The sequence below is a fragment of the Bombina bombina genome, chromosome 2 (genome assembly GCF_027579735.1).
Source record: "Bombina bombina isolate aBomBom1 chromosome 2, aBomBom1.pri, whole genome shotgun sequence".
NCBI lineage: Eukaryota > Metazoa > Chordata > Amphibia > Anura > Bombinatoridae > Bombina > Bombina bombina.
This window is the reverse complement of record NC_069500.1, coordinates 958,650,093-958,669,515: the sequence shown is the minus strand read 5'-3', so window position 1 is coordinate 958,669,515 and position 19,423 is coordinate 958,650,093. Positions and strand designations below refer to the sequence as shown.

The window sequence follows — 19,423 nt, the reverse complement described above, 5'->3', positions numbered from 1 at the left end:
GCGTAACTATCGCTAATTTAAAAAAAAAAAATTGGAATCAAGCTCCCCTAGTAACACGTGTTCACAAGCCCTTTATGTTTCTATCCGGTCTGCTAAGTAAACAGATGATTAGAAGATTTTCTGTTTACTTGCAGAAAGTGTATTCTACTGAATAATCCCTAACAAACATTATCTAAACAACTTACTTGGCTTTTTTGCTTGGATAATGTTCGTTAGGGATTATTCAGTAGAATACACTTCCTGCAAGTAAACAGAAAATCTTCTAATCATCTGTTTACTTAGCAGACCAGATATAAATATAAGGGGCTTGTGAACACCTGTTACTAGGGGAGCTTGATTGCTCCTGTGTATTAACTGGTGTTTAGTTGGTGCTATAAGCTCCAGTAATTTTAGACAAGAGCTGATTGGAGGTATAGGCTTTTGTTATGAAAAAAAGCGCACAAGATTGAATAATGAGAAGGGTTCCTCTGCTATAATGGGAATGCTCTACCTATAACAGTGACATATACAGTGGGCGGGACTGCTGTACATGTCAATCTTCTTGAAAAAGCAATACGATTGGAGGGAAGGTGGCTAAAAGCAACCATAATTTGAAAATGCCCATTTACTGTGAAAGGTTTCTTCCTAGTGACGTGTACAGCAGGCGGGACAGCTGTACACGTCAATCCAGTGGCGTAGCGTGGGGGGGGCCACAGGGACGGTCGCCCAGGGCGCATAATTCTGAGGGGCACAAAATGCTCGGCTCCCAGTCTCCCCAGTCCCCACCATCTCAAGACAGTAGACCGTCACAGTCCCACTCCCAGGGGCGCTACAGGGAGGCTAAAAAATTTGACAGGCGCCTGCGCCCAGCCGTTCTGTCTCTCAAGTGAACTGTCTACTACACTGAAGTCAAGACGTGCTGTGTAATGATTTAATTATCATAATTTATGAGTGTAATCCTATCCGATCGTTACTTGACGCTAGACTAGCATTTACGTCACTAGTTAGCACGGTCCACTCCCACTCCCAGTGCACATGTCAGGAGGGAGGAAGAAGTCAGAGCAGCAGAGCCAGAGTGGAGTCAGACTGACTAGCACGCCGCGCCTGCAACGATAAGGTAAATAGTGTCAACCAAAATTACCGAACTCATCACCGGGTCCGTATCAGGACCAGACCACCAGTGCCACTGCCAGCCAGAATTATAATTAAATTATTATAGGACCTGTTGCTGTTTTGCCTGGGCCCTGGGGAATGGGGATTGGAAATAGCAACGTGCACAAAATGTAGCTTAGCCTCTACCGTTACCCAGGTGACGTCCCAGGGCCAGCCAGCCAAGTTCCAAAGGACCCAGAGTCACTCTGAGCCAGCCAGCCAAGTTACAACTTCCAAAGGACCCAGAGTCACTGTGAGCGAGCCAGCCAAGATAGAACTTCCAAAGGACCCAGAGTCTGAGCCAGCCAGCTTGCCAGAGTGTGAGAGTGATCTATGCTGATTAAAGTGAAAGCTGGTTATTTTATTTCAAATTCATTTTTAACCTGGGTAAAATAAAACATACAAGATGTAGATAAGTGAAAGACGATTATTTTATTTCAAATTCATTTTTAACCTGGGTAAAAACATACAAGATGTAGATGATCTACATCTTGTATGTTTAACCCAGGTTAAAAATTAATTTGAAAAAACATAATTTATGTAAGAACTTACCTGATAAATTAATTTCTTTCATATTAGCAAGAGTCCATGAGCTAGTGACGTATGGGATATACATTCCTACCAGGAGGGGCAAAGATTCCCAAACCTCAAAATGCCTATAAATACACCCCTCACCACACCCACAAATCAGTTTAATGAATAGCCAAGAAGTGGGGTGATAAGAAAAAAGTGAGAAGCATAAATATAAGGAATTGGAATAATTGTGCTTTATACAAAAAAATCATAACCACCACAAAAAAAGGGTGGGCCTCATGGACTCTTGCTAATATGAAAGAAATGAATTTATCAGGTAAGTTCTTACATAAATTATGTTTTCTTTCATGTAATTAGCAAGAGTCCATGAGCTAGTGACGTATGGGATAATGACTACCCAAGATGTGGATCTTCCACGCAAGAGTCACTAGAGAGGGAGGGATAAAATAAAGACAGCCAATTCCGCTGAAAAAAATCCACACCCAAAAATAAAGTTTAAATCTTATAAAGAAAAAAACTGAAAATATAAGCAGAAGATTCAAACTGAAACAGCTGCCTGAAGTACTTTTCTACCAAAGACAGTTTCAGAAGAAGAAAACACATCAAAATGGTAGAATTTAGTAAAAGTATGCAAAGAAGACCAAGTTGCTGCTTTGCAAATCGGATCAACCGAAGCTTCATTCCTAAACGCCCAGGAAGTAGAAACTGACCTAGTAGAATGAGCTGTAATCCTTTGAGGCGGAGTTCTACCCGACTCAACATAAGCATGATGAATTAAAGATTTCAACCAAGATGCCAAAGAAATGGCAGAGGCCTTCTGACCTTTCCTAGAACCGGAAAAGATAAAAAATAGACTAGAAGTCTTTCGGAAATTCTTAGTAGCTTCAACATAATATTTCAAAGCTCTAACTACATCCAAAGAATGCAATGATTTGTCCTTAGAATTCTTAGGATTAGGACATAATGAAGGAACCACAATTTCTCTACTAATGTTGTTGGAATTCACAACCTTAGGAAAAAATTTAAAAGAAGTTCGCAACACCGCCTTATCCTGGTGAAAAATCAGAAAAGGAGACTCACAAGAAAGAGCAGATAATTCAGAAACTCTTCTGGCAGAAGAGATGGCCAAAAGGAACAAAACTTTCCAAGAAAGTAATTTAATGTCCAATAAATGCATAGGTTCAAACGGAGGAGCTTGAAGAGCCCCCAGAACCAAATTCAAACTCCAAGGAGGAGAAATTGACTTAATGACAGGTTTTATACGAACCAAAGCTTGTACAAAACAATGAATATCAGGAAGATTAGCAATCTTTCTGTGAAAAAAGAACAGAAAGAGCAGAGATTTGTCCTTTCAAGGAACTTGCAGACAAACCTTTATCCAAACCATCCTGAAGAAACTGTAATATTCTCGGAATTCTAAAAGAATGCCAGGAAAAATGATGAGAAAGACACCAAGAAATATAAGTCTTCCAGACTCTATAATATATCTCCCTAGATACAGATTTACGAGCTTGTAACATAGTATTAATCACAGAGTCAGAGAAACCTCTTTGACTAAGAATCAAGCGTTCAATCTCCATACCTTTAAATTTAAGGATTTGAGATCCTGATGGAAAAAAGGACCTTGCGACAGAAGGTCTGGCCTTAACGGAAGAGTCCACGGTTGGCAAGAGGCCATCCGGACAAGATCCCCATACCAAAACCTGTGAGGCCATGCTGGAGCTACCAGCAGAACAAACGAGCATTCCTTCAGAATCTTGGAGATTACTCTTGGAAGAAGAACTAGAGGCGGAAAGATATAGGCAGGATGATACTTCCAAGGAAGTGACAATGCATCCACTGCTTCCGCTTGAGGATCCCTGGATCTGGACAGATACCTGGGAAGTTTCTTGTTTAGATGAGAGGCCATCAGATCTATTTCTGGAAGTCCCCACCTTTGAACAATCTGAAGAAATACCTCTGGGTGAAGAGACCATTCGCCCGGATGTAACGTTTGGCGACTGAGATAATCTGCTTCCCAATTGTCTATACCTGGGATATGAACCGCAGAAACTAGACAGGAGCTGGATTCCGCCCATACCAGAATTCGAGATACTTCTTTCATAGCCAGAGGACTGTGAGTCCCTCCTTGATGATTGATGTATGCCACAGTTGTGACATTGTCTGTCTGAAAACAAATGAACGATTCTCTCTTTAGAAGAGGCCAAAACTGAAGAGCTCTGAAAATTGCACGGAGTTCCAAAATATTGATCGGTAATCTCACCTCCTGAGATTCTCAAACCCCTTGTGCTGTCAGAGACCCCCACACAGCTCCCCAACCTGTAAGACTTGCATCTGATGAAATTACAGTCCAGGTCGGAAGAACAAAAGAAGCCCCCTGAACTAAACGATGGTGATCTGTCCACCACGTCAGAGAGTGTCGTACAATCGGTTTTAAAGATATTAATTGAGATATCTTTGTGTAATCCCTGCACCACTGGTTCAGCATACAGAGCTGAAGAGGTCGCATGTGAAAACGAGCAAAGGGGATCGCTTCCGATGCAGCAGTCATAAGACCTAGAATTTCCATGCATAAGGCTACCGAAGGGAATGATTGTGACTGAAGGTTTCGACAAGCTGATATCAATTTTAGACGTCTCTTGTCTGTCAAAGATAGAGTCATGGACACTGAATCTATCTGGAAACCTAAAAAGGTTACCTGTGTCTGAGGAATCAATTAACTTTTTGGTAAATTGATCCTCCAACCATGATCTTGAAGAAACAACACAAGTCGATTCGTATGAGATTCTGCTAAATGTGAAGACTGAGCAAGTACCAAGATATCGTCCAAATAAGGAAATACCACAATACCCTGTTCTCTGATTACAGACAGAAGGGCACCGAGAACCTTTGTAAACATTCTTGGAGCTGTAGCTAGGCCAAACGGCAGAGCCACAAACTGGTAATGCTTGTCTAGGAAAGAGAATCTCAGAAACTGATAGTGATCTGGATGAATCGGAATATGCAGATATGCATCCTGTAAATCTATTGTAGACATATAATGCCCTTGCTGAACAAAAGGCAGGATAGTCCTTATAGTTACCATTTTGAATGTTGGTATCCTTACATAACGATTCAAAATTTTTAGATCCAGAACTGGTCTGAAGGAAATCTCCTTCTTTGGTACAATGAAGAGATTTGAATAAAACCCCAGTCCCTGTTCCAGAACTGGAACTGGCATAATTACTCCAGCCAACTCTAGATCTGAAACACATTTCAGAAATGCTTGAGCCTTCGCTGGGTTTACTGGGACACGGGAAAGAAAAAATCTCTTTGCAGGAGGCCTTATCTTGAAGCCAATTCTGTACCCTTCTGAAACAATGTTCTGAATCCAAAGATTGTGAACGGAATTGATCCAAATTTCTTTGAAAAAACGTAATCTGCCCCCTACCAGCTGAGCTGGAATGAGGGCCGCACCATCATGTGGACTTAGGAGCTGGCTTTGATTTTCTAAAAGGCTTGGATTTATTCCAGACTGGAGATGGTTTCCAAACTGATACCGCTCCTGAGGATGAAGGATCAGGCTTTTGTTCCTTGTTGTGACGAAAGGAACGAAAACGATTATTAGACCTAAATTTACCTTTCAATTTTTTATCCTGTGGTAAAAAAGTTCCTTTCCCTCCAGTAACAGTTGAGATAATAGAATCCAACTGAGAACCAAACAATTTATTACCCTGGAAAGAAAGGGAAAGCAGAGTAGACTTAGAAGACATATCAGCATTCCAAGTTTTAAGCCATAAAGCTCTTCTAGCTAAAATAGCTAGAGACATATACCTGACATCAACTCTAATGATATCAAAGATGGCATCACAAATAAAATTATTAGCATGTTGAAGAAGAATAATAATGCTATGAGAATTATGATCTGTTACTTGTTGCGCTAAAGCTTCTAACCAAAAAGTTGAAGCTGCAGCAACATCCGCTAAAGATATAGCAGGTCAAAGAAGATTACCTGAACACAAGTAAGCTTTTCTTAGAAAGGATTCAATTTTCCTATCTAAAGGATCCTTAAAGGAAGTACCATCTGCCGTAGGAATAGTAGTACGCTTAGCAAGAGTAGAGACAGCCCCATCAACCTTAGGGATTTTGTCCCAAAACTCTAATCTGTCAGATGGCACAGGATATAATTGCTTAAAACGTTTAGAAGGAGTAAATGAATTACCCAAATTATCCCATTCCCTGGAAATTACTTCAGAAATAGCACCAGGGACAGGAAAAACTTCTGGAATAACTACAGGAGATTTAAAAACCTTATCTAAACGTTTAGATTTAGTATCAAGAGGACCAGAATCCTCAATTTCTAATGCAATTAGGACTTCTTTAAGTAAAGAATGAATAAATTCCATTTTAAATAAATATGAAGATTTATCAGCATCAACCTCTGAGACAGAATCCTCTGAACCAGAAGAACCATTATCAGAATCAGAATGATGATGTTCATTTAAAAATTCATCTGAAAAAAGAGAAGTTTTAAAAGACTTTTTACGTTTACTAGAAGGAGGAATAACAGACATAGCCTTCTTAATGGATTTAGAAACAAAATCTCTTATGTTATCAGGAACACTCTGAGTATTAGATGTTGATGGAACAGCAACAGGTAATGTAACAGTACTAAAGGAAATATTATCTGCATTAACAAGTTTGTCATGACAAACAGTACAAACAACAGCTGGAGGAACAGATACCATAAGTTTACAGCAGATACACTTAGCTTTGGTAGCTCCAGCACCAGGCAGCGATTTTCCAGAAGTATCTTCTGACTCAGTTTCAACGTGGGACATCTTGCAATATGTAATAGAAAAAACAACATATAAAGCAAAATTGATCAAATTCCTTAAATGACAGTTTCAGGAATGGGAAAAAATGCCAGTGAACAAGCTTCTAGCAACCAGAAGCAATAAATAATGAGACTTAAATAATGTGGAGACAATAGTGACGCCCATATTTTTTTAGCGCCAAAAATGACGCCCACATTATTTGGCACCTAAATGCTTTTGGCGCCAAAAATGACGCCACATCCGGAACGCCGACACTTTTGGCGCAAAAGAACGTCAAAAATGACGCAACTTCCGGCGACACGTATGACGCCGGAAACAGAAAAAAAATTTTGAGCCAAAAAAGTCAGCGCCAAGAATGACGCAATAAAATGAAGCATTTTCAGCCCCCGCGAGCCTAACAGCCCACAGGGAAAAAGTCAAATTTTAAGGTAAGAAAAAAATTGATTTATTCATATGCATTATCCCAAATATGAAACTGACTGTCTGAAATAAGGAATGTTGAACATCCTGAGTCAAGGCAAATAAATGTTTGAATACATATATTTAGAACTTTATAAAAAAGTGCCCAACCATAGCTTAGAGTGTCACAGAAAATAAGACTTACTTACCCCAGGATACTCATCTACATGTTGTAGAAAGCCAAAACAGTACTGAAACGAAAATCAGCAGAGGTAATGGTATATATATAAGAGTATATCGTCGATCTGAAAAGGGAGGTAAGAGATGAATCTCTACGACCGATAACAGAGAACCTATGAAATAGACCCCGTAGAAGGAGATCATTGAATTCAAATAGGCAATACTCTCCTCACATCCCTGACATTCACTGCACGCTGAGAGGAAAACCGGGCTCCAACCTGCTGCGGAGCGCATATAAATGTAGAATCTAGCACAAACTTACTTCACCACCTCCATAGGAGGCAAAGTTTGTAAAACTGATTTGTGGGTGTGGTGAGGGGTGTATTTATAGGCATTTTGAGGTTTGGGAAACTTTGCCCCTCCTGGTAGGAATGTATATCCCATACGTCACTAGCTCATGGACTCTTGCTAATTACATGAAAGAAAAAAAATTAACCGGCTTTCACTTTAAAGCAGCATAGATCACTCTCACACTCTGGCATGCTGGCTCAGATGTATTTTAAAAATGAAATCCTATGTTTCAATATTAAACCAAAAAAAAAAAATGTAATTGTTAAGTTCTATAATGTACAATGTATGATAAAGTAATGGCTGTCTGCAACCTAATTTTTAAGGATGAATGTAGAGTTTACAATTCTATATATATTATATATTTTTGTTGTTAAAAATAAAGCTTTGTTTGTTTTAAAACAAAAACCTGTCTCCTAAGTTGTTGAGCTGGCTAGATTCAAAGCAAATTTGCCAATCCCTACTGTACGGGTGGAAGAGACTCAGTCAGTGCTAATGGGTTAGGGGGGCGCAATTCTTGCCTTGCCCTGGGCGCTGACAAGCCACGCTACGCCACTGCGTCAATCTGCTGATAGTAAAAAAAATAGAAGAAAGGAGGAAGCGTTCCTGTGTTCTGAACGTGCGGCTCAGATCCTAGTGACGTGTACAGCGGGCGGGACTGCTGTACACGTCAATCTACTCAAGGTAAAAGAGATAAAACGGAGGAAGCGTTCCTGTGTAAAGAACACGCAGGTCTGATGATAGTGATGTGTATAGCAGGAGAAACTGCTGTACACATCACTTTACTATTTGAGACCCAAAAATGTCAAGAGAGAAAGGAGAAATAAAAAATACTGAAAGCGACGCTGATGATAGTGATGTGTATAGCAGACGGGACTGCTGTACACATTTCTAGAATCATCAGTGATAAAATTTGTAAGGAAAAAGAAAAAAAAGAGCATTTACAAAAATTAGAAATTTTGTTGAACATCAGTAAGTTGAGGTAAATTATAAATCCTCTATTTTGTGCCACTCATGCAGAAAAGTAACAAGCACTGACAGACTGTGGTTACTATGCTTGTAATGAAATACATATGTTCAATGGTCCAGATGGCTAAGTTTTTGATTGGGCAGAAAAAAAGGGAAGAAAAGAAAAACAGAGGAGGGAGGCTGGCAGAGGAGCATTATCTATAAGATATTAGATGAATAAAAAAATGTATTTAAGAGAAGTAATAAAAAATATGGCATGAACTTTTTAAAAGTTATATAGAAGAGTTTACCATCCCTTTAAGGGTAAAACATTGAAAAATGGCCTTGTCCTTAAGGGGTTATACACTAGATTTTTCTTTGCATAAATGTTTTGTAGATGATCCATTTATATAGCCCATACAGGTTTAATTTTAAATGTATAGTTTTGCTTATTTTTAAATAACATTGCGCTGATTTTCAGACTCCTAACCAAGCCCCAAAGTTTTAGAAGTATACTGATGTATACCTACTCCAGCTTGCTCCTGTTTGTGTAAAGGGTCTTTTCATATGCAAAGGAAGGGGGATGGTCTGCTTTTTTTTGCTAAACAACCACTTTCACTGGGTGTTCCAGCTAACCTTTTCAACAGAGCTAAACTGGGAGCATCTAAGTAAGTTTTTAATCGGTTTTATACTCGATTTTTAGATCAGTATCTGTGCATATTATTCTTTATAGTAGTGTATATTACATGCAGTTATACGAAAATTGGTGTATACTGTCCCTTTAAGCTGCTTCGTTCATGGAGCCCTTTGTTTGTTACAATTGTTATTTAATAACCATCTTGCCCATCACTTGCCTTATTTGGTGGAGCAAATCAAAATTTGTTAGGTGAATAGACAAGGCTAGACACTATCATATTGTTAAAAAAGCTTGCATTGTTTTGCAGTTTCTGATTTTATAATAGTTTGTGAAATCTGTCATGTGCATTTCCAATTCTCAGAAAAAGGAGAACAAATAAATAAAGTGCATTGTAAAGTTGTTTACAACATATACCGTAATTAAACATTTTATATTACAATATCAAAGTGTTTACTGCCCTGTTAACCTTGATTTTTGATGGATGATTCTATTTAAAGTGAATGTAAGCTTTGATGAATGTGTGCCCGGTTTTTAAAAATCCTATTAAAATCAGGGGCACTTTAATTCATCAAAGTTTATATTTCAGCGGTTTTGTTAAAATACTTACCTTTTCTTCTTGAATGCTGGACCTGTGATCCCCCGCCTGCCGCTCGTCTCTTCTTATGGCAGAAATTAAGAATCCGGCTTCCTCCAATCACGGGATTCTTCATTTCTGATGTAAGAAGAGACAAGCGGCAGGCAGGGGAATCGCTGGTCCGGCTTTCAAGAAGAAAAGGTAAGTATTTTTTTAAAAAAACAGTGAAATGTAAACTTTGATGTATGAAAGTGTCCCTGTTTTTAAAAGGATTTTTAAAAACCGGGCACACATTAGTCAAAGTTTACATTCACTTTAAAGTTACACTAAAGTTTAAAGGATTACTTTCTGTTATAATTTTTAAGCTAAACAACTAACATATTAAAGTTAATAAACATTAATTAAAACCTACTGACCTATATTTTCTCCAAAACGAAGTTTCATAACGTTCTAAAAGTTATATCTTTTATTCGCCGATGATGTCACATTATCCTGCCCACTATTTTCAGCACTGTGTGTTCAAAATACTTAAACCAATAACTTTGTGTTTAAAGCGCCATTTTGAAACCTAGGTATTGTAAACGGATTGGTACAGAGCAAAGGATACCCACAGAGTGGGTTTGGAAAACAATTAAATTTGCAGACAAGATTTCTGATATACGGTAGAGATATGTTAATGAAATGCTATTGATAAAAAGCGTATTTGGGGTAGTTAGTTAGTAACAGGCATAGAAAATATTTACTTACAGTGGCCCTTTAAAGGGACAGTGTACTGTAAAATAAGACCCCCCCTTAATGTGTTTCCAAAAACTTGTTATACAAATTGCAGAGTGTAAAATGTATAGGTAATATATCATTTAAGTTTATTTTTGTGTATGAATCAGCTCATTTTGCTCTTTGAAACCACAACCCAATAAAATAAACTGAGCTAGCAGTGAGATCTGACCGCCTTATTGTATCCCTTTTTTACGCACAATGACTTCCTTAACTTATCTGTGTCTATATACCAAACCCCAATATTTTAGAGAGCAATTAAAAATTAAAATTTTAGCTCCAATCTTTTCCACCTCCCACTGGGAGTGTAATTTCTTCTGCTGGCTGTGTTTACATAGCTTTTCTAAAGTGAATACTTAAGTACTGAAATGTTCAGTACAGCTGGGGTACAAGAGGCAAAAGCAGCAATTTCACAAATGACAAAATAAAGATAAAGGAGCTATATTTAAACAATGTAATACACTCTTTACTTTTATCATCAAGTTTGCTTTGTATTCTTTGTATTCTTTGTTGAAAGCTAAACCTAGGAGGTTCATATCGTAATTTCTTAGCCCTTGAAGGCTACCTCTTATCTGAAAGCATTTTGACATTTTTTCACAACTAGAGGGCATTCTATATGTGTGCCATATAGATAACATTGTGCTCATGACTGTGGAGTTACCTAGGAGTCAGCACTGGTTGGCTAAAATGCAAGTCTGTCAAAAGAACTGAAATAAGGTGGCAGTCTTCAGAGGCTTAGATACAAGGTAATCACAGAGGTAAAAAGTATATTATTATAACTGTGTTGGTTATGCAAACCAGAGGAATGGGTAATAAAGAGATTATCTATCTTTTTAAACAATAACAATTCTGGTGTAGACTGTCCCTTTAATCAAAACAGTGCTAGCCAATAGCTATATATATCTTGACCTTAAATCTTGCTTAAAAATAGTTTGACCAAAACATGTAATGAGATAAAAAGTAAGTATCAGAAAGTGAATCCAACAATTGACACAAACTACACAGCTGATTCTTCTTATTCAACATTTATCTTTTTATAGATAACAACGTAATAACGTTTAGATCTTGTTTCATGTACCTTTCTTTAATCCATTATTTCATAACAATATATATATATATAAAAATCATTATTATAATAACAATGGACTTATTATTTTTTATTATCACAAGATTTTGTCTCAAACATTAAAAATGTAATGACTTTCACAGAAAGCAACGTGCTAATTTTTTCATCTAGTCATTTAAACCATGTTCCCATGCACAGCAGGCGATTCAGTAAGAGTCCTTGACATTATCTCCAGAAAGTCCTGATGGTTCAATAGTCTAGACAAAGACTTGGTTAGTTCATGGTATCCATGGTGAACGCTGATGTTCAATGTTAAAAAAAAAAATCTCTTTAGGTTTTCAGTCATAAAAATATGTCCATATCCATAGGCTTCTAATAAAGTAGCAATGTGCTAAATCAAAGCTTTATGTCCTGAGACTCTGACATTTTGGCTAACGTCTTCTTCACGCGCAGAGCTGTGAGGCGCGAAGCTGGGTTATGAGCCCAACACTCTGTCATAAGTTTTCCCATCTGTCTCAGACTCTGTGGATAAAACAAAAAGATACATTCTAGTTTAACCTTTAGCTGACTAGGATGCAACATAATCAATAAAATGATTTATTTAAGATACATATGGTGTCGATGGAGTTTTCAATGTTTTTATCTTTCTCTCAACTAAATCATATCACATTATTCTACTGGCATCATTAATCAAAGGACACTATTTACTTCATGTGACATAAAAAAGACAATTTGAGCTGATTCATCATAGAATTTAATAATTTAAACACGATGGATAAGTTAAAGGAAATTTACCTTTTTATCTTCTTAAAAGAGGTTTTTTTTATGGCTACAAATTTATATTATTCTGTTAGGAAAGGAAAATCAGTAGTTCACCAGTTCTAGAAACCATTAAAATGGCTATGGAATTATATAACTAACAAGTGCATAATAAAAAGACAATGCAACAGCACTTTTTTTTAAATGTACTGCCTTTCTGTATCATGTGACAGCAATTAGGCAATCACAGACTCATATACGTATATATATATGGTAAACTCTTGCACATGCTCAGTAGTAGTTGGTGTGTGTGAGTGTGCTTATAAAAAGACTATGCAGAATATGGCAATGGGAGTATTGCATGTGTTATCTGAATTGTGAAGGTTTATACACCTCTCTGTTTATATACTGTACCTCATCACTGCTCCATCTGTTTGGAAATGATGGTCGCAACCTTCTTATGCACACAACATCCCTCATGTCTTCATAAGAGGGGTCACTTGGAACTACGTCATGATAGGGCAATTGGTACTCTTCTAATATACCTGAAATAAAAAGAAACTAGAATTTTGTATTTTTACAAAGGAAATCATTTAAAGTAAACAATTATATAAGTGTGTAATTTATATAGGAAATTTGTATTTTTAAATTGGAAATAAGATTAAGAATAGAACTACATAACATTTGTATTTTTACATAGGAAATAAAGAAAAAAATACAAATTTGTAATTTTCCATTGGAAATAAGATTTAAGAAATTTTCAAATTTGTGTTTACACAGGGAATTAGATATGTTTATTCTACTTAGAACAATTTATATCAGTTTACTATTATATTACGTGCAACAGCAGATTTAAGACAGACAAAGAGAAAATGGGATACGATAGATAGATAGATAGATATATAGATAGATAGATGATAGATAGATAGATAGATAGATAGATAGATAGATAGATCCTTGTGTGTAGAAACATTAAACAAATTATCAGAAAACTTACGTAGTTGCTGATAATTTTCACTCAAATTTGAGAACTCAGTTCAACAGAGATAAAACATATTCATTTGAAATAACATAAATAGTTTTCTAATGATGTTACCTCCTGATATACATCTTCTTGCTACTTCCCAGAGGATAAGACCAAAGCTATACATGTCAGCCATGATGTAGGACTGGAAATGGTTTCTATTTAAACTCTCATCAAGCACTTCTGGAGGCATATAGCGTTTTGTACCCACTCTAGTGTTTGGCGGTATATCCACTTCATTTGTATCACTACAACAAGAACACAAAAGAAAAACAACACATTACAAGAAAGGCTATATGTAAATATATATATATATATATATATATTGCTTTTTAATTTAGCAAATATAAAACATATATTGTCTTGAAAAAATACATTTGTTTAAAAGAGATTTTGTTTATGTTTATCTACCATGTATACCGTATATTGATGATGCTACTAATGTGAAATAGTTAAAGGGATACTAAACCCAATTTTTTTTCTTTCATAATTCAAATAGAGCATGCAATTTTAAGCAACTTTCTAAATTACTCCTATTATATTTTTTCTTTGTTCTCTTGCTATCTTTATTTGATAAAGAAAGCATATAAGCTAAGGAGTCAGCCAATTGTTGGTTCGGAACCCTAAACAGCATTTAGTCACAAATCAGCAAGAACAACCCAGGTTGTGAACCAAAAATGGGCCTGCTTATAAAACTTACATTCTTGCTTTTCAAATTAAGATAGCAAGAGAATGAAGAAAAATTGATAATAGAAGTAAATTAGAAAGTTGCTTAAAATTGCATGCTCTATCTGAATCATGAAATATAAAATTTGGGTTCAGTGTCCCTTTAATTAATAAATTAATTAAAACATTAAACTCTGAGCATTAGCAACTCTAGGGAGTAAGAGACAAAATACAAATTTTAAGCAACAGCAAGAACTGTTTAATGCCCCTATGAATAAGTAATGTAGAAAACAAGTCCATACAGTGCTTATTTAGTAATACATTGCCTTCACACGACATGCCAAATGTTATGCTTAAGGAAGAGGCTGGCAAGATATCTTACTAAAATCACATCCCTGACACAACGCCATATCCTAGCTCTTAGTGGTGAGCTCTACTATTCTGGATGCCCCTTTAGCTAATATTACACACACACACACACACACACACACACACACACACACATATATATATATATATATATATATATATATATATATATATATATATATATATATATATATAATATAATATATATAAATTCAGTACAATGTATGTCTTTTCCTTAAAGTACATAAAAATGTTGAAAGTCTCAGGTGTTACCTAAATACAGAACAAAATCGTATTGAGGTAATTATTTTTAAAGATGGTAAGGTATAGCATAATATTTTGCAGATTTTGACATACATCTTAGTGTTGTAATGAGCCTTAATTAATATTGGCATGTAGCGCAACATGTTGCTGCTGCTTGTCAAGGTCAAATATTTTTTTCTGTAGGAAGAAATTTAGTTCCAAAAAATCTCATGCACTGACTACTCTATTTTATAAAAAAATAATTTGTAACCTTGCAACAATGTATTGAAAAACATGCATGCTCCTGTTCCAAATTAAATATTAGATGGTATATATAAAAAGAGGAATTTTAGGTTTAGAAAGGGCTATATGGTCAACCAGACCCAGAGAGTTTTTGAGTTTAAACAGGGTTACTATATGACCCAAGATCAATTAATGTATGGCTGGTTGTAACCATGAGAACAATAGTTTTTTTCTGTGTGAACCAAGAACTCGGTTGAAGGGTTAACTTTCCCCAGGCTAGATTTAAGTATTCAAATGCACAGCCACAATTAGACACAGAACTCAGTGGGGATGCTGTTAAATTTCTGACATTTCATTAGCATTTCACTAAACTCTGATGACAGCTATAACAATGAAATCTTAAGTGAACACTGAAGCAGATTTTTTTTTCTTGTGAACGATGAGCTACCACTTTGATCTTAAACAAAGAAAGTTCCCTTTTCTTTTTTTCGTTTCTACCTTTGTACAATTTAGAAAGGGTAAAATCAGAGTACACAATTATGGAAGATTTTACCATAATGTACAACAATAAATTACACCAATAAAATACTGCACTGAAGTTCCCCACCCCCCCCCCCCCTCAGATTACTTTCTGTATGGGACTTTCCAAATAACTTCTTTAGTAAATACCCTTTTACTTAAATATAATGGCTTTCCTAAAACTATATAAGCATTTGAATATATTTGTCAATTTGAAAACAAACTACTAATATAAATACTTGTCTACAGATGCTGAAATTAAGCTTAGTTTAATGAATGAGTGTGGTTTGGGGATATGTGTATGAAATTAAATGAAAAGTTACCTCACAAAACAAATGGTTAACTAAACTGCGTAAAGGTAAACAGAAACTAGCAGGAAACTATACATTATTGTCTTTAACAAAAATAAATCTGGCCAATTCCAGGTCATCTTGTCTGATGAGTCCATGTTTTAGCTTTGCTCAAAACCTGGATGTCTAAAGGTTAGACAGAAACCTGGAGAGGCCTACAAGCCACAGTGTGTTGCACACACTGTAAAATTTAGTGAAGGACTGGTGATGAGCTGGGGGTGCTTCAGTGTGAAGGACGCATGAATGCAATGTACAAGGCTATCCTGGAAGAGAACGTGCTGCCTTCTGCTTTTACATTTATCCCCCGACTCTGAGGATTGTTTTTTCCAGCAGGACAATGCTCCATGACTAGGGTTGCCACCTCAGCCATGTTTTCCTGGACACTTATGAGTTACACATACTGCAGGTTGTGTAGGGAGGAACATCTATTGTGTTTCTGGACAGCACTATTCATATTCCTCCCTGCACACCCTGCAGCATGTGTAACTTATAAGTGTTCTGTATTTTAAGGGACAGGTGGACACCCTATCCATGACAGGTCAATCAAGGTGTGGATTGAGGACCACCAGATCAAGACCCTGTCATGGCCAGCCCATCTCCAGGCCTGAACCCGAATGAAAACCTCTGTTCAAAAATTTGCATCAGGAGTGCCATAAAGTCCCCCAACAACAATGTGAAAGACTGGTGGAGAGAATGTCAAGAAGCATGACAGCTGTGATGAAACATCAGTGTTATTACACCAAATCTTAATTCCTGAACTCTTGCTAAATTAAAACATTAGTATCGTGTTTAAAAATGAATATGAACTTGTTTTCTTTGCATTATTCGAGGTCTGAAAACACTGCATCTTTTATTATTTTCACCAGTTGTCATTTTCTGCAAATAAATGCTCTAAATGACAATATTTTTATTTGGAATTTGGGAGAAATGTTTTTCTGTAAAATGTGTTCATTTTACGCAAACACATACCGATAACTAGTAAAACCAGAGAAACTGATCATTTTGCAGTGCTCTCTTAATTTTTTTCCAGAGCTGTATATATTTTATATATATATATATATATATACATATACATACATACTGTCTATGAATACAGCCTCACGGCTGAAACGCGTTAGTCTGGGGTATTCTGTCTAACAACCTTGTTGTTTTTAAGATGATTGAATAAAGGTAACATGTTTTTAACCTATTTCACGGATACCGTCTCTGGACTTTTTTCTACTATTTACCTATATTTTATATATATATATATATATATATATATATATATATATATATATACTGTATATATATATATATATATATATATATATATATATATATATATATATATATATACTGTATATATATACAGGTGGCCCTCGTTTTACAACGGTTCAATTTACACCGTTTCAGAATAACAACCTTTTTTTCCAGTCATGTGACTGCTATTGAAAAGCATTGAGAAGCAGTGCATTTATTAAAATAGCCAGTAGGTGGAGCTGTCCGCTTGTGTTGCAGCAAAGCCAAGCAAGCGGAAATTAATCAGTTTAACAAGACCTGAGCTATCGAGCAGATTTCAAAGGAACAAGATCTTCCTGTCTATAAATCAGTCCAGGTTGGAATGCATAGAAAGAACTGTTTGCAGAAAAATGCAAGTGAAGTCTGTGCTGTGTGATTATTTTATTAGGTTTATAATGCTGTTTAGCAAATGTTTTTGTTCATTTAACTTAGTTTAATTATATATTCTGTGTTGTGTGATTACTTTATTAGGTTTATAATGCTGTTTAGCATTTAAAGTCTTTATTTCAAAGCTTTAAAAATAATGTTTTAGGTGTTACTAATGACAATTTTGAGAGGGGCCTGGAACCTATCTCCCTCACTTCCCATTGACTTACATTATAAACTGGGTTTCAATTTACAACGGTTTCGATTTACAACCATTCCTTCTGGAACCTAACCCCGGCGTAAAATGTGGTGGTAGTGGAAATCCCCTATATAGCACATAGCACACACACACACAGCAAAAAAAGTTTCTGCTTTAAATAAATCTCTCTCCCCACCACTTTACAATGCATGCTGAGAAATAGAGTCCAGACCTCCAGTGGAACAATACTGACAGGGAAAATAGTAAACTCTAAATTCCAGGATGCTATATAACTCCCAGAATACTGTGCTTCTTCCTCAAAATTGGAGCCACATTCAGAGGAATTAAAAGAAAAAAAACAGACAATACCCCCCGCTTTTCCCCCTTGTAGATGCCCATGTGGATAGATAGATAGATAGATAGATAGATAGATAGATAGATAGATAGATAGATAGATAGATAGATAGATAGATAGGATAGATAGACAGACATATATATCATCATCATCATCAACCAGAGTGAATACATTACTCTGCTTAAAAAAACTTCTATAAAGAATATCAGATGCTGAGCACTGATGTGTTTGCATTTACAAGAATATATGTTGATTACACACTTTATTATTATACACCTCTACCTCTATTTAGGTTTTTCAATTTATTTTACTTTTGAATTTCTTGAATAATTAAAACACATCAACACCTGAGAGTATGATACATATGCATAAAAGTCATTTTTTTTAAATAATATATTTTCCGTTCTTTTTTTTTTCATACATATCTGCACTTACAGTCAATTGAAAAACAATTAAGCCGCCCCAACACTGGAGAGTGGGGGTGGTGAATTAGAGTGAAATCATGGAAATTAAGATACGGTTCAGTGAAATACCAAATAGCAGATATTCAACTAACCTAATTATCTTTTATTACTACTGACCTAATGAATTTTACTGCCAGTCCCAAGTCCGCAATGCAGCAGGTTCCATTTTTCTTCACCAGAATATTTTTACTTTTGAGGTCACGATGTGCTATAGCTGGTTTGCCCTTAGTCCCAAAAATTTCCGTATGCAGATGGCACAGACCACTAACAGAGGAATAGGCCAATTTCAACATTGCTTTTGTATCCAGAGTAGTAGATTTAAGATAGTCATAAAGGGAGCCATTTTCATGGTAGTCAGTAATCAGGTATAACTGAGTCCACGATCCGGTTCCTTTGATATCTGCTGCAATGAAACCTAAAATAATAGTAATAAAAAATAAAGACAAATATTTAAAAATATAATATCAATATAAATATAAGCATAAAGTAAAACAATTGTCAGAATTGTCTATGAGTGTAACATTCAGTTTAGCACAAAAATGAAAAAAAAAAAATCCAAAAGGTGCACTAAAATATATTGTCAAAACATTATACTATCTAAATGTCAGTAATAACAGTGAATCATAGCCATTATGCAAAGGTATGCGATTATTCTATTTTCAATCTTAAATTATATTTCTGACAGTCAAACTAATTTCTAAAAGGTTTGAGGGAAAATTTATTTTTTTGTATTGGAACCGATTTTTTATGATTAGGAATAATAATTAAAATGATAACTTTCCTTTAGAAGAAAATGAAAAAAAAAATGTTAAACTCTGTTATCACTGTATTATTTCACCTTTACATAAAAGTAGGGATAGCTCCTGCTACTCTACTATAAACCAGAAGCTGTATACTCAAAAAGGAAAAATAAATGTAAAGGGAAAAAGGACAGATTGCGCCATCTAGTGTAAGTATGAAGTATGATAATGACAAAATATTCAAGAATAGTTAGACAATTCATAGGCCTAACATGAGAAATATTTAACTATTTGGCTACCAGAGAGAACAGCAATGGATTGCTATGTAACGCACAGTTTCAGTTTATGTTAATCATGGGTTTAAGCTGTAAGTTTTTGTTAGATAGGACAAAAGAAAACAATTGTGACAGCCAATAATAATAAAAAAAAAACGGAAT

The 19,423-nt window shown here is 35.8% G+C and overlaps 1 protein-coding gene across 3 annotated transcripts in view; it reads right to left on the bottom strand.

Moving 5' to 3' along the window:
- Positions 1–11,351: 11,351 nt before the first annotated feature.
- Positions 11,352–19,423, bottom strand: part of BMPR1B (bone morphogenetic protein receptor type 1B) — a 729,768-nt gene continuing 721,696 nt past the window's right edge. For all 3 annotated transcript variants that reach the window (XM_053703451.1, XM_053703448.1, XM_053703450.1), the window contains 4 exons: positions 18,364–18,661; positions 13,264–13,439; positions 12,582–12,712; positions 11,352–11,930 (listed from right to left, as the gene is read on the bottom strand). In XM_053703451.1, coding sequence (XP_053559426.1) covers positions 11,805–11,930; positions 12,582–12,712; positions 13,264–13,439; positions 18,364–18,661 — 731 coding nt within the window. In that variant the 3' untranslated portion in view covers positions 11,352–11,804. The remainder of the gene's footprint in view (positions 11,931–12,581; positions 12,713–13,263; positions 13,440–18,363; positions 18,662–19,423) is intronic.